The following is a 12,739-nucleotide window of genomic DNA, read 5'->3' as shown; positions in this document are numbered from 1 at the left end:
AGTGTGTGATCCGCTTCCAATTCTCTATAACCAACAATGAGGCAGAATACGAAGTGGTCCTCTCGGGCCTTAACTTAGCTAAAGCAGCAGGAATCATGTCAACAATCATACATTGCGATTCACAGGTTGTTGTCAGGCACATCAATAGCGACTATGAGGCAAAAAGGGAACGGATGAAAGAATACTTGGGCATGGTCAAAGGCAAGGTAAGCGAGGAATTCTCGGCTAAGTTTTTGCAGGTCCCAAGGGAAGAAAACGAGCAAGCTGACCGTTTAAATATACACCACTGTCAATTTCTTTAAGATCGTCTCCTCTCTTCCTGTGTGTGTGTTGTAACTTTAGACTTACTGTAAAAATTTATCTACAAGAAAAAAAAAAAAAGATCAAAGTTTAGTAGAATTGATTTTAGGAAACCTGGAAGAAAAGGAAAAGAGAGGAAATTGGTTGGAAAAAGAAAAAGAAAATCATAATTGAGAATGGTGGAAGACTAACAATAGCTACTTTTCTTTTCCTAATAAAATAGAAAGAAAAAAAAAAGATAGCAACTTTTGCATAAAAGTAAAAAACGTGTGGGCCTATCTCTTTTGACTTTGTAGAATTGCATAGAAGACGGATGTCTACATCTTTTTTTATGAACTAGAAAATCTTTATTAAAAAGCAAGGAAATTACAAGGGAGAGAACAAAATAGCCTCTTCCTTGAGAACATAGCACAAAAATGGGGAGGACAATTGCCATATACAAAATAACCCACAAATCTATTTTCGATAAACCTCTTGGCCAAAGTATGGACAGCCACATTTGCTCCCCCACCTACCCAATGGAAGGAAAGGTTAAGAGAAAGACCTGCCAACTATATAATATTGGCTGTCTATCTCTATTACTTTGATCTACCATTTTGTTAGGGTCAAAGTTTGGTTTTTGGCCATGTACACAGAAAATTTCGTAAGAGATAAATTACACGATCACAAAATAGTATAACAAATTATCAATATATATTGATTTGTATGAAAATTGGTAAAATTCTCTATTTGATTCTTTACAATAAAAGAAGACAATGAACTCTTCTAATTTGATCTCCACAATGCTTTACAATTCAAGCATGATCTTGAATTGTGCTTTGATATCTCCAAGTTGGAATGATTGGATGTATTTGATTTGATGTCAAGGGTCATTGGCCTAATCCCAAACTAAATCAAAAGGTAGTTGAAGGTAAATTCTTACTTTGATTTGAAGAAGTAGGAATTAGCCTTGATTTTGAGGGAGCAAGAGTGCATTTTTGAACTTAGAGATGACTCTCTATTTTAGCAAAGTGTTAATAGGGTTTTCTATTTAAGTTTTTTTTTTTTTTTTTTGTTAATTTTCTCATACGAGAAGTCTCAATTTATAGGAAAGTCAATATAGTTTGATTTGGAATTTTCTCTCATCATTTATTGAGAGTAAATTATTAATTTTAAATTTTAAATTCAAATTTTAATTTAATTCAGTTTTCTATTTAATAATAACCTTCTATGTGAGTCTTTTTTTTCTAAGTTGTCACATCGCTCTTTTCATTTGATGTTGTCCCATGGCTTTACGTGACTTATAACATATGTCTTTTTTTATGTGATTTTATTATGTATGTTTTATAAATTCTTGTACCTAATCACCAATTTTTTTTGACATTTATATATTATATTTTAAAATTCATCAGCCACATTAGTTTGTAAGTTACAGTAAAATTTATAGTAATTTAAATATTTTTCTTATGGTTTATCTCTATTGATGAAAAAAAAATTAAAACAACGTTTATTACGTTGTTTAAGTGACATCTTCATCAATTATATTGATTGGCCAAGTACAAAGCTATTTATTATTTATTGTTCGCAGAAATTGAATTCTTTTTCTTGTTTGGTGAGTTCTGAGAAATGAATTCACTGTTACGCTTAGCGAGTTTTGCTTATTAAAGTTGTAAAGCTCATACTCAGATTATTTAGGTTGGTTTCCTGCGAAGCTTCTATGATTTTGCAATATGAAAAGCTAGACCGCAACAACAGGTATGGTTGTAACTTGTAAATAAGTTTAAAGAGCTATTTTGGGTTTCACTCAGAAACTTCCTTGATATTGCAATGTGAAGTGTGACTTGGAAAGTTTAAAAAGTTTCATTGAAAGTGGACTTATTGGTTTCCTCAACCTGGCAATGTGAAAGTGACAAAGTGGACTTATTGCAATGTGAAAGTGTGACAAAGTGGACTTATTGGTTTTAGCAAAAAAATGGACTTATTGGTGTGAATGTTGGGCAGCATAAATTTTAATATTTTATGCACAAGAATTAAGGATCAATGTTTAATTAATTTTTTGCTTTTTAGGTAGCGAGTATTGATGGCACTGAATCTTTTAATTTGATGCACAATAAAACATTAAGCACCGAATATTTTGGTAGATGTGTTTGAGTATTGTTATTCAAAATGATATGATAATTGTGGTTTAAAAAGTGTTGTGAAAACACGTATTTAAAGTACTTGTAATTCGAAAAATGTGTTTAATATTATATTTCTAATAACATCTTTTCAAAAAATGAAAAAAAACATAATTATATGTTTGGTATGTGTATGTTTTTTTTTTAAAGTGATGACATGAAGTTTAATTAGTGGAACCTAGAGTTTTTAAAATATTTACAATGCAATTGAGCAATGTTGTTTGAAAATTAAAAATAAATAAAATGATTTTCTTTTAAATTCAGTGTTTAAACATTGAAAACTATTGTTGAAATACCTAGTCAAATAGGCTTCACATGTTCCTCTTTCCTTTTTGTTGTGGTAGGTCTAGCTCTAGCATGATGAGACCAAGAATGAGGAGAAAATTTCAATAAAAATGAGTGTACCTCAAGAAAAAAGGAGGGGGAAATTCTGATGATGTGTGCATAGCAGAATTGATTTTGGGCAATCTCCAGTAAAAAGAGGGGAAATCTGTAAGAAATAGAGATACTTTAGTTGATGCTTGGCATCTGATTGAGTGGTAACCAAAGATAGCTATGGTCCTAGAAAAGTAAAAACTTGTGGGCTTCTCTGTGAGCTTTGTATTATTTTTGATAAATTCATTGTTAAATTGAACTTTGAATTATTGCGTGGAGGAGGGATATCTACTTTTCTTGTATTTTTTTATTAGAAAGCTGACAATTTAAACTTGATGATGGTCACACTCACACCGAAAGTTAGACTACATCAGAGTCTCCTTTTGCTTGCATTCACCCACTCTCTCCCTAATTCGTCCTTCATTTTTTTTTTATAATCAATTCATCCTTCACTTAGCTCAGTTATATTGACAAACCCTTTCACTGCTTTCCTTCTTCTCTTTTTAGATCTTCTCATCCATCTGCTCATAAATCCATATGGCCTCATCTTCTTCTCTCACCCCCCAACCCAAGAATTTTGAAGTCTTTTTGAGCTTCAGAGGTGAAGATACTCGTCATGGTTTTATAAGCCATTTATATCACGCTTTGTGTCAACGGGGTATTCACACCTTCATCGATGACAATCTCCCAAGGGGAGAAGAAATTTCTGTGGAGCTTCTTAAAACCATTGAGAACTCAGCCACATCAATAATTGTATTTTCCGAAAACTATGCATTTTCCACTTGGTGTTTGGATGAGCTTGCTAAAATTGTTGAGTGTAGGAAAAAGAATCAGTCAGTGCGACCCGTTTTTTACAAAGTGGATCCATCAGAAATTCGTAAGCAAAAAGGAAAGTTTGGCAAAGCATTAACTATGCATGAAGAAAAAATTAATGATAACAAGAAAGTACAACGGTGGAGAGAAGCTCTACATGAAGCAGCTGGTCTTTCTGGTTGGGACTATGAAAACAGGTATTTATTTAGTGATTACTCTAGCTAGTTGTTCTTCTGGAGTTTTAATTGTTTTTGTTAGCACCATTAAATTTTATTGTCAAACAAAAACTACCATTTATTGTTTGCTATATATACATAGGGTAGACTTAGGATTTCAAGCTAGAAGGGGCCGAACTATAAGAACAAAAAAAATCTAAATAGGTATCCATATTGTAATAACAAACTATCAACCAAGATCAATACACAAAAACATTATTTCTTAATACATTAAGATGCAATTATTTGCTAACAAATACAAAAATAAAATACAAAATAATATTGTTTCTAAAGAGCATCAACTGTTTCAATATATATATATATATATTCACAAACCAAAACTTACTTTTGCTACTTTAATATAGCATTTGAAATGTCTCATACAATAGTATTTTTGGTATTTGATGTTTTAATATTTACCATTAAGAATACTTAATGCTAGTACTTTAATATTGGGCTAACATGAGATTTTTTATTTTTTATTTTAAAATTTTGTTTTTGTTAAGTTTTTGAGTTAGGTAGTTGCTAGTTGGACTAGACAAATTAAAAGAGAGGGAGTCTAAAAGTTATTGGAAGAGTGAGGCACAACTCTAGAAATTAAATATATATATATATATATATATATATATATATATATGTGTGTGTGTGTGTGTGTGTGTGTGTGTGTGTGTGTGTGTGTGTGTGTGTGTGTATTTATAATCATTAAAAAAATTCTTTTTTTTCTTTGGGCCGGGGGGCTTGGGCCCCCTTGGCCCCCCTTTGGTCCGTTCCTGTGTGTGTGTGTGTGTATATATATATATTTTGAGTAAACAATAATACTTATTAGAACACATATGAAAATAGTAATAATAGTGTTTTAAACCGAATTTATAATTTATTACATAACTAGAGTACAACTACAAAATGATCTAACCTTAACCTTTGTAGTTGTAGACTGAGGTTATAAATAGCGGATGCTAGACACACACAACCAATGTGGGATAACCATCCCTATTTTTTTGAGTAAACAGTAATACTTATTAGAAAACACACATAAAAATAGTAATAATAATGAAAATATTCTTCTGCTCTCATATCTTCTACTAAGACAATTATTATGGCAATAAAGATCGAAATAAAAGAACTTAATGTTATATTGTCTTACCAACTATTATTCTTTAAAAAAAATAAAAAAATATTACCAATTAATTAATTAGATTTCTGCAGCATATTATTTTTTTGAAATATTAAAATAAAAATTTAAATTTATTATGATAAAGTAATGGTATTCTTGTCCTCCTCTACTCAGACTTTTCATGCAACTTCGTCTAAAAAGCTAATTTGCTACCTAAAAATATAAATAAACTAATATTTTTTCAATCTATGATTTACATGCCGCTTAATTTATTTAGCAATACTTCAATTCTAATTCTAGTTTATGCTCTTATTTCTCTTTTATAGTCTAACTCGCTGCATGTTTTAAATGCCCTGTGAATGGCAGCTGCGATGAATCTAAACTTGTTCAAAAAATTGTTGAAGATATCTCAAAGCATACTTTAAAGAAGATGCCATTATTTGTTGCTGAATACCCGGTTGGAATAAATTCTCGTGTAGAGGATGTACTAAAATGTTTAAATGTTGAATCAAATGATGTTCGCATGGTAGGGATCTACGGCCTTGGTGGAGTAGGCAAAACTACAATTGCAAAAGCTATTTATAATAGAGTTTCATATCATTTCGAAGCAAAAATTTTTCTAGAGAATGTTAGAGAGAAGTCAGAGACAAATGAAGGCATAATCCATTTACAAGATACACTTATTTCTGAGATCTTAGGTGGTATGAGTTTGAAGGTGCATCACGAATGTAGAGGAACCAACATGATAAATAAAATTCTTTGCCAAAAGAGGGTTCTTTTCATTCTTGATGATGTCGATAATTTGATCCAGTTAAAAAGTTTGCTTGGAAAATGTGATTGGTTTGCTCTCGGAAGTAGAATAATTATGACAACAAGAGATAAACACTTGCTATCCACTTTTCGAAATGGTGTATCAACATCAACATATCTAGTTGAGGGATTAGCTGAAAATGAAGCTATTGAACTATTTAGCAAGCATGCCTTCGAAAGCCATGAACCAAATGAAGATTATTTGACACTTGCAAACCGAGTTGTACGTTATGCCAAAGGCCTTCCACTAGCTCTAGTTGTAATGGGTGCTGATTTGTATGAAAAAACTAAACCTGAATGGGAAAGTGCCTTGAATAAATATGAAAAAATTCCTAATAGAGATATTCAAAAAATACTAAAATTAAGTTATGAAGGATTAGAAGATACTGAAAAACATATTTTCCTTGATATTGCATGTTTCTTCAAGGGATACTACATGAATTATGATAAGGTTGTAGATATCTTAGAGGCTTGTGGTTTATACCCAGTAATTGGTATTCAAAAACTTATTGATAAGTGTCTTTTGACTAAAGATGAGAAGCAATTGTCAATGCATGACTTGCTTCAACAAATGGGTAGGAAAATTGTTCGACAAGAATCACTAGATAACCTTGGAGAACGTAGCAGACTATGGTGTTATGAGGATGCTCTTAATGTATTAACTGAAGATATGGTAAGTTGTTTTGATTCATTTTCTTCATTTTCCTCTCGTGAAATTTGAAATCACTTTCTTTAATGGTTTTTGCTTAAAATTTAATAATTGTTATTATTATTATTATTATTATTATTATTATTATTATTATTTTGGAGATTTACTTACCCATTTGTTCAATTAGGGGTCAAATAAAATTCGAGCGATAAGGTTGTGGTCGCCTGAAATAAAACCAACAAATGTGCAATTAAAGGCACAAGTATTTCGTAAGATGAAAAATCTTAGATTCCTTGTTATTCATAATGTACACTGCCATGGACGCCTTAAATATCTTCCTAATGGATTAAAGTTGCTCGATTGGAAAGATTATCCATTTTCTTCGTGGCCTTCTAATTTTTGTCCTAACAACCTGGTTGTGATCAACATGTCTCGTAACCGACTAGAGAAGCCAACTAAGCAGGTATGTTCATTAGTATTTATAAATTTTTACTACTTTAAAGTCTTAGTTTTTTCTATAAAAAAAAAAATTAAATACTAATGTAAAGATTAAACTATATTTTAAATTTCGAATTTTTTTTTTCTTCTACAGATTTGCGCATTCAAAGCCGCAACATATGTGGACTTCAGTCGGTGTGAATTGATTAGGAAAATACCTGACTTATCAATGACCCCAAACATAAAGCATTTGAATCTTAGTTTTTGTAGAAACCTAGTTGAGGTTGATGACTCTGTGGGGCGTCTTGATAAGCTTGAAGTGTTGGACCTTACGTCTTGCAATAAACTTGAAGCTCTTCCTAGCCGTTTCACGATGAAATCTCTTATATCTTTTAGACTATTCTACTGCGTGAGACTTAAGAAGCTCCCCAATATCTTGCATGAAATGAAAGGTTTAGAAGATTTACAACTGGCGCATACGGGTATTAGTGAGTTGCCTCCGTCATTGGGGAATTTGACTGGCCTTAAGGTGCTTTCTATTGCATCGAATCTAACACTTCCAGGTAGCATCTATACTTTACAACAACTAGAGATACTTATTCTTTGTGGCAATATCACATTTCCAAAGGACGTGGAGATTGATGGACAGCCACTGTGCAATTCTCATGGTGGCTTTTCCAATTATGTTTTCCCAAAATTGAAAATACTAGATCTTCGTCACTTTACAAATCTCTCAGAAATAGATTTTATTCTCAATTGTTGTTGCCCCCTCACATTGGAAGTGTTAAAAATTGTGGCCTGCACAGAATTTGTTACCCTCCCAGAAAGCATAAGCAGATTTGAGAGATTACATGGGCTTTGTATTAGAAATTGCGATGAGCTTCGGGAAATTCCAAGGCTTCCAAGAAGTATAAGACATGTAGATGCATTAAATTGCCACTCGCTAGATTCACAACCACTCTTTCATCGGGTACCTCTTTCTCTCTCTCTCAAAGTTATTAAGAAACGATTTTATTACCTTCACAAATACTACTTGACTTGATTTGCTGAGATGTAATTTGTTGAATTCGCCAATTGAATGCAGTTTCGAGAAATCATAGGTCTTCCATCAAATCTACCACCCTGTTTAGGTGTCACAAGCCACATATTAAAGACTCCACGCTCATTTACAGAATCCTTCCGTAACAACCATAGTCAATATCACATTCTAGTAGCAGGAGATGAGAATGAAATTCCAAATTGGTTTAACCATCAACGTGTTGGAAATTTAATATCATTCTCCATTGGTCCCGAATTTCCAACAATTGCTCTCTGTCTTGCTTTTCAAAAAAAAGACTATGCTACTCTTAGTAGTGTTCTTATTCATGTCGACATTTCCATCAATGGTAGTAAAAGGACGTTTGAAAAATCAACAATCTATTCAGAAGAGAAGTATGGGCATCTTTGTTTTTACTGTAGACCTCAGAGCTCATTGCAGGAACTATTTCAGGACTTGAATCTAGGTGATCAGAATCATGTTGAGCTCTTCTGTGAAACTAATCGTCATATGACAGACGTGTACATGGCTCCCAACATTAAAGCCATAGGAGTCCATGTAGAATGCAATTGTCCTCAACCTCAAAATGTAGAAGCTTTGGGGCTTTCAATGGACAACTATGAAGCAAGGAGCTGCACATGTTTGTGTGGAGCTCAAGCTTGTTGCTGCTGTCTGAAGGAGGTGGGCTCCACGCATTCAGCAGGACGAGCTTCAGCGCATTTGAGCAATTTGGAAAGTCAGATTATCTCAAGTGATACAGATGGTGGCGGGTCATCGTTGGTTTCTGTGCCATCTAATTCAGGGCTTCCAATGGATGTCACAAATGGGTCTGAGTTTACTTTTGGATTTGACGCAACAATTGGTGATGAGTTTGATTTGGGTTCCTCCTCTATAAATGATGATTCTGACTTCAGTCCATATCCACAGTCCAAGAGAATGAGAACCACTTGATCAAATTTCGAAGAAAAATGGCAAGGTACTGTTATTTTCAATAAAACTGTTTTCCACTTGATCTTTCGCATTTGTCATTACATTGAAATATTCACCCATCTCTTATTATGAGTGAATTAAAAAAATAAGTAAAAGAAAAGTGTAGTAGAGAAATGAGCACTAGGTATTTGGCTTTGCAAATACTTGATTGCTTGGACTGGCCTTGATGATCTTTTTTCCATTTTGCCTGTTTATGGAAGTGATTGTAATTTTTTTAATTTGTTGTTTTATTAACTAGATGAGAGCAAAGGGCAGTATGATTGATAAGTATCATCTGCTTTTAATGGATAAAAAGTGATTACCAATTAGTTTTACAATGTATAGCCTTGTCCCAGCAAGTAAAATGCATTTAAGTAAAGAGCATTTTGAAATGGTTTGATGAATGAGTAGTTATCTCCATAAATAAGATTTTATTAGGACCCAATGGATTTATCATTCCCAATAGTAAATGTCTGAGAATAAGTTCTGCATCAACAAAGCAAAATTACCTCATTGATTTGTCATGAATCCAGACACTTGAAGGGAATAAAGTAGTTCAAGGACTTGTTGTTGAGGCTTGGACTGAAATGGTCAAGCTGTTCAATGGGACATTGGTCTCATCATGACAAAGATGCTTTGAGGCATAGATACACACACTTGGGAAGGCAATAAAATGACCTAAAGGTTCTTCAATAGAGTGGGTTATCTTGGTAACTGTTGAGATTATGTGTAGGATTCTTATACCTATATGAATTGCCAATTATCCACCTCTTGTATCTTTAGAATTTTTTTTTTTTTTTTCTTTTTTTTTTCCTGTTATGCTGCTTATATATAAAACGATCCAAACGCATCCTGGTGTTTGGTCTCATAGAAATTAATCTATTCCGAGTTGTTACAAATTGTTGTTATATATGTTGGAGGGGTTTCTAATGAAGATGCAGAATTTCTTGATGCAATGCAGATTTCAACAATAAAGACCCCAATTTGATGATTGGTATATTTCTTGTTTCAGCATTGAGAGCTTCCCCAATAATTCAAATAATATTATTTCCTACCTATATATTCTTATTTATTGTGTTGTTCCTTAACCTACAATATCAGCATTCTTTCAATTATATCATTTCATTTTCTGTCATTACTATCCTAAGTCTAATGTCTTAGAACTGATAATTATACTTATTTCTGCTTGATTTATGGAAATCCAGCTTCTGTTGCAGGGTATAACCAAGTGGGTCAAGATATTGGTTGCATGTAATGGTGTTGGTGAGATTTTCTTTTCACAAGCTTATAACAGGCCGTAGCATTTGGTGAGATTTTCCCCATATTTATTCTGTTTTAGAATTCTTCAGAAGGTGCAAAATTTCATATAACTCTCATAAGTTTCAAATTAAGATATTATGAATAAACATACCATAATAGAACTCTCCCAAATTTCAAATATTTGTTTTTGATATATGGAAATGACAATAGTGATGAAAGGCCAAATTACTGAAGTCACTCACTGGACATTTAGGCTATGAGCTAGGACTGATGCTCTCTCTCTCTCTCTCTCTCTCTCTCTCTCTCTCTCAATACTACCTATAGGTAGAAAGGATTTGTACATTAAATTTATGACTTTCTCATTATTTTATGACCATCTGCATAAATATAGAATAAGGCCATGGGAAAACTAAACTAGGCATAAGTTAATGTAAAAACTTTGACTAAGTATTGTTGTGATATGTTTTATTTTCATGGTAATGCAATTACTGCATTTAGTTTTCCTGAAAGTGTCATATAAAAACAGTGAAATCTCCCCATTTCAAGTAATGTTTGAGATTGACGTTGTTAAACAATATGAAACGAAATAATTATTCCAATTTTTTTCTGGTTCCCTTTAGAATAAATTCTTGCATGCAATAAGAGTTATTTTTGAAGTTGTAGGAGAAAAGGATGACCAATTCTTTGCTAGTAGTGATTCTCATGGATTATATTAACCTTGAGTTATAGCAATTGTGCAGAAGGAATAAGATCGGTCCTACATGCAATGATCAAGCTTTGACCTGGATGATTGCACGATGCAGTAGAAAATTTGGCATTCTGGGTGGCAAAGATGTACTAGAAGATCATAATTTAAGCTTGATGACAGATTTCAAGTAAATAAAGGATCTCCTCAATCAGAATGGCTTTGCTTGTGATGAAAGCCAAACAGTGACAGCTGATAATGATATTTGCGGAACTTATATCCAGGTGAGCGGTTTCCCATTAGTAATGTTGGTAGGATAGAGGATTTTCCTGTTTCATTTCCTCTGGCTGTCATTAAAGAGTACCCCAGAGTAATGTTGCTAGGATTTTTTCCCCCTTGATGAAATGATGTTAACACTTCTTCATGAAGTAAGTAAAATGTTAGTGGGTAACATAGGTTGTAGAGCATAATTCATATTTATCATTGAGCATTGAACAAGATAATATTAAGTAGCTTTCATTTAAAAATAACATTTTGCATGAGCATCCAGATGCAATGACATACAGAGATAGGATCTCAGATTTGTGATTTTGGGATTGATTTATGGTAATGAAAGTTGAATGGTAGATGAAGTTATTTGGAGAAAAAAGTGGAGATCAACATTAATGCTGTTTGGATGGGCATTGATGATAAGAGAGAATATGCAATATCCATCTTGGGAGTTTGAATATCTTATTAGAGAAAAAAACAAAAAAGTATCCAACTTTGTAGGCCCCAGCATGTTCTCAAAAAGTTCAGAGAGCCATCAAGGAGTAGTTGAGGAGAGGCCATGTATAGTCAAAACACATGTGAATATTGAGGAGTTGAGGAAGCTTGCTAGTTGGTATAACCCTAGAAGGCAAAAAGTTATTGACCCTAATTTTTAATGCGCTATCTAAGGAGTGATTTACTAAAGCACTCTACTTATAAATTGTAAAAATAGATAGAAAGCTCTTTGTAATATGTCCAAATTACTCAAGTGCTTTCGAAACAACTCAGGCTTTGCAAACTCGGGATCAAGGACCACAGAGGCCTGTTAGAATGTCCACAGCTCCTGATAGTTGCAGTTGGTGATCAATGCTAAAGGTTTTGGCAAGCTTCTTCCAAGTTGGGGAGAGGGAGAGAAAGAGGGGGGGAGGTGACAGCTTTTGTAGCCAAATCACATGAAGAACTGTTTGCTGGTTGCTCCAGCTGCAATACATCAAGTAAGAAAGACTGCTAAGACGTTTGGCAACCAAAAATTGTTTTTGACAGCTAAGCCTAAGGGCGCTCTCACCTAGTTGTCTTGATTGCAAGTCATATATGGGAGGATATCTACACAAAGAAGAGAAGGCTTCCTTGAAGATTGAAAGTGACAGTGGAAGACACTACTGACTTGCTGACGCAGGAGATGCAAGTGTTTTTTGCTGTTCATATCAGGTATTAACTGAGGCTAGCGTTCTTTGTTGAACCAGCCCTTTTTGTAGTATCAATAGGAAAATAATTTTTTTTTTTTAACTGCATATCCACTCTAGTTAATGTACTCTTTTAGGTGAATTTGGGCTTATGCTTAAAAAACTTCAACCCAGGAAGATAGGAGCCACCAATTCTCCATTCTAACACATTACTTGACAGAAATTTACGTTTAGAACATCCTAGAGTTGTAAATGGTTATCAAAAGATTAATTGTATGTCATTTCATATTAAATTACTCATTTCAAGGTGGATTTTTTTTTTTTTTTTGATACAAGGTGGATTTTGACTCAAGTTGAAAAGCTTTATCTATTTTTAATGAGGTATAAGCTTATTAGAGCATCCACAGCAGTGGATCTAAAATTTTAGCAATTTAGCTATACAAAAAGTTACTTTATCTATTTTACCTATACACTTTACAAAACATG

General features: G+C 33.2%; 1 protein-coding gene across 1 annotated transcript; it reads left to right on the top strand.

The window, feature by feature from the left end:
* Positions 1 to 3,242: 3,242 nt before the first annotated feature.
* LOC142609775 (disease resistance protein Roq1-like) lies at positions 3,243 to 12,559 on the top strand. Its single transcript, XM_075781494.1, has 7 exons — positions 3,243 to 3,841; positions 5,340 to 6,456; positions 6,620 to 6,895; positions 7,025 to 7,840; positions 7,955 to 8,882; positions 10,093 to 11,104; positions 11,859 to 12,559. The coding sequence occupies exons 1-5, from the start codon at positions 3,369 to 3,371 to the stop codon at positions 8,855 to 8,857; spliced, it is 3,585 nt and encodes a 1,194-aa protein (XP_075637609.1). The 5' UTR covers positions 3,243 to 3,368; the 3' UTR covers positions 8,858 to 8,882; positions 10,093 to 11,104; positions 11,859 to 12,559.
* Positions 12,560 to 12,739: the final 180 nt, after the last annotated feature.

The sequence above is a fragment of the Castanea sativa genome, chromosome 9 (genome assembly GCF_040712315.1).
Source record: "Castanea sativa cultivar Marrone di Chiusa Pesio chromosome 9, ASM4071231v1".
Lineage (NCBI taxonomy): Eukaryota > Viridiplantae > Streptophyta > Magnoliopsida > Fagales > Fagaceae > Castanea > Castanea sativa.
This window is presented reverse-complemented; position numbering and strand designations above follow the sequence as displayed.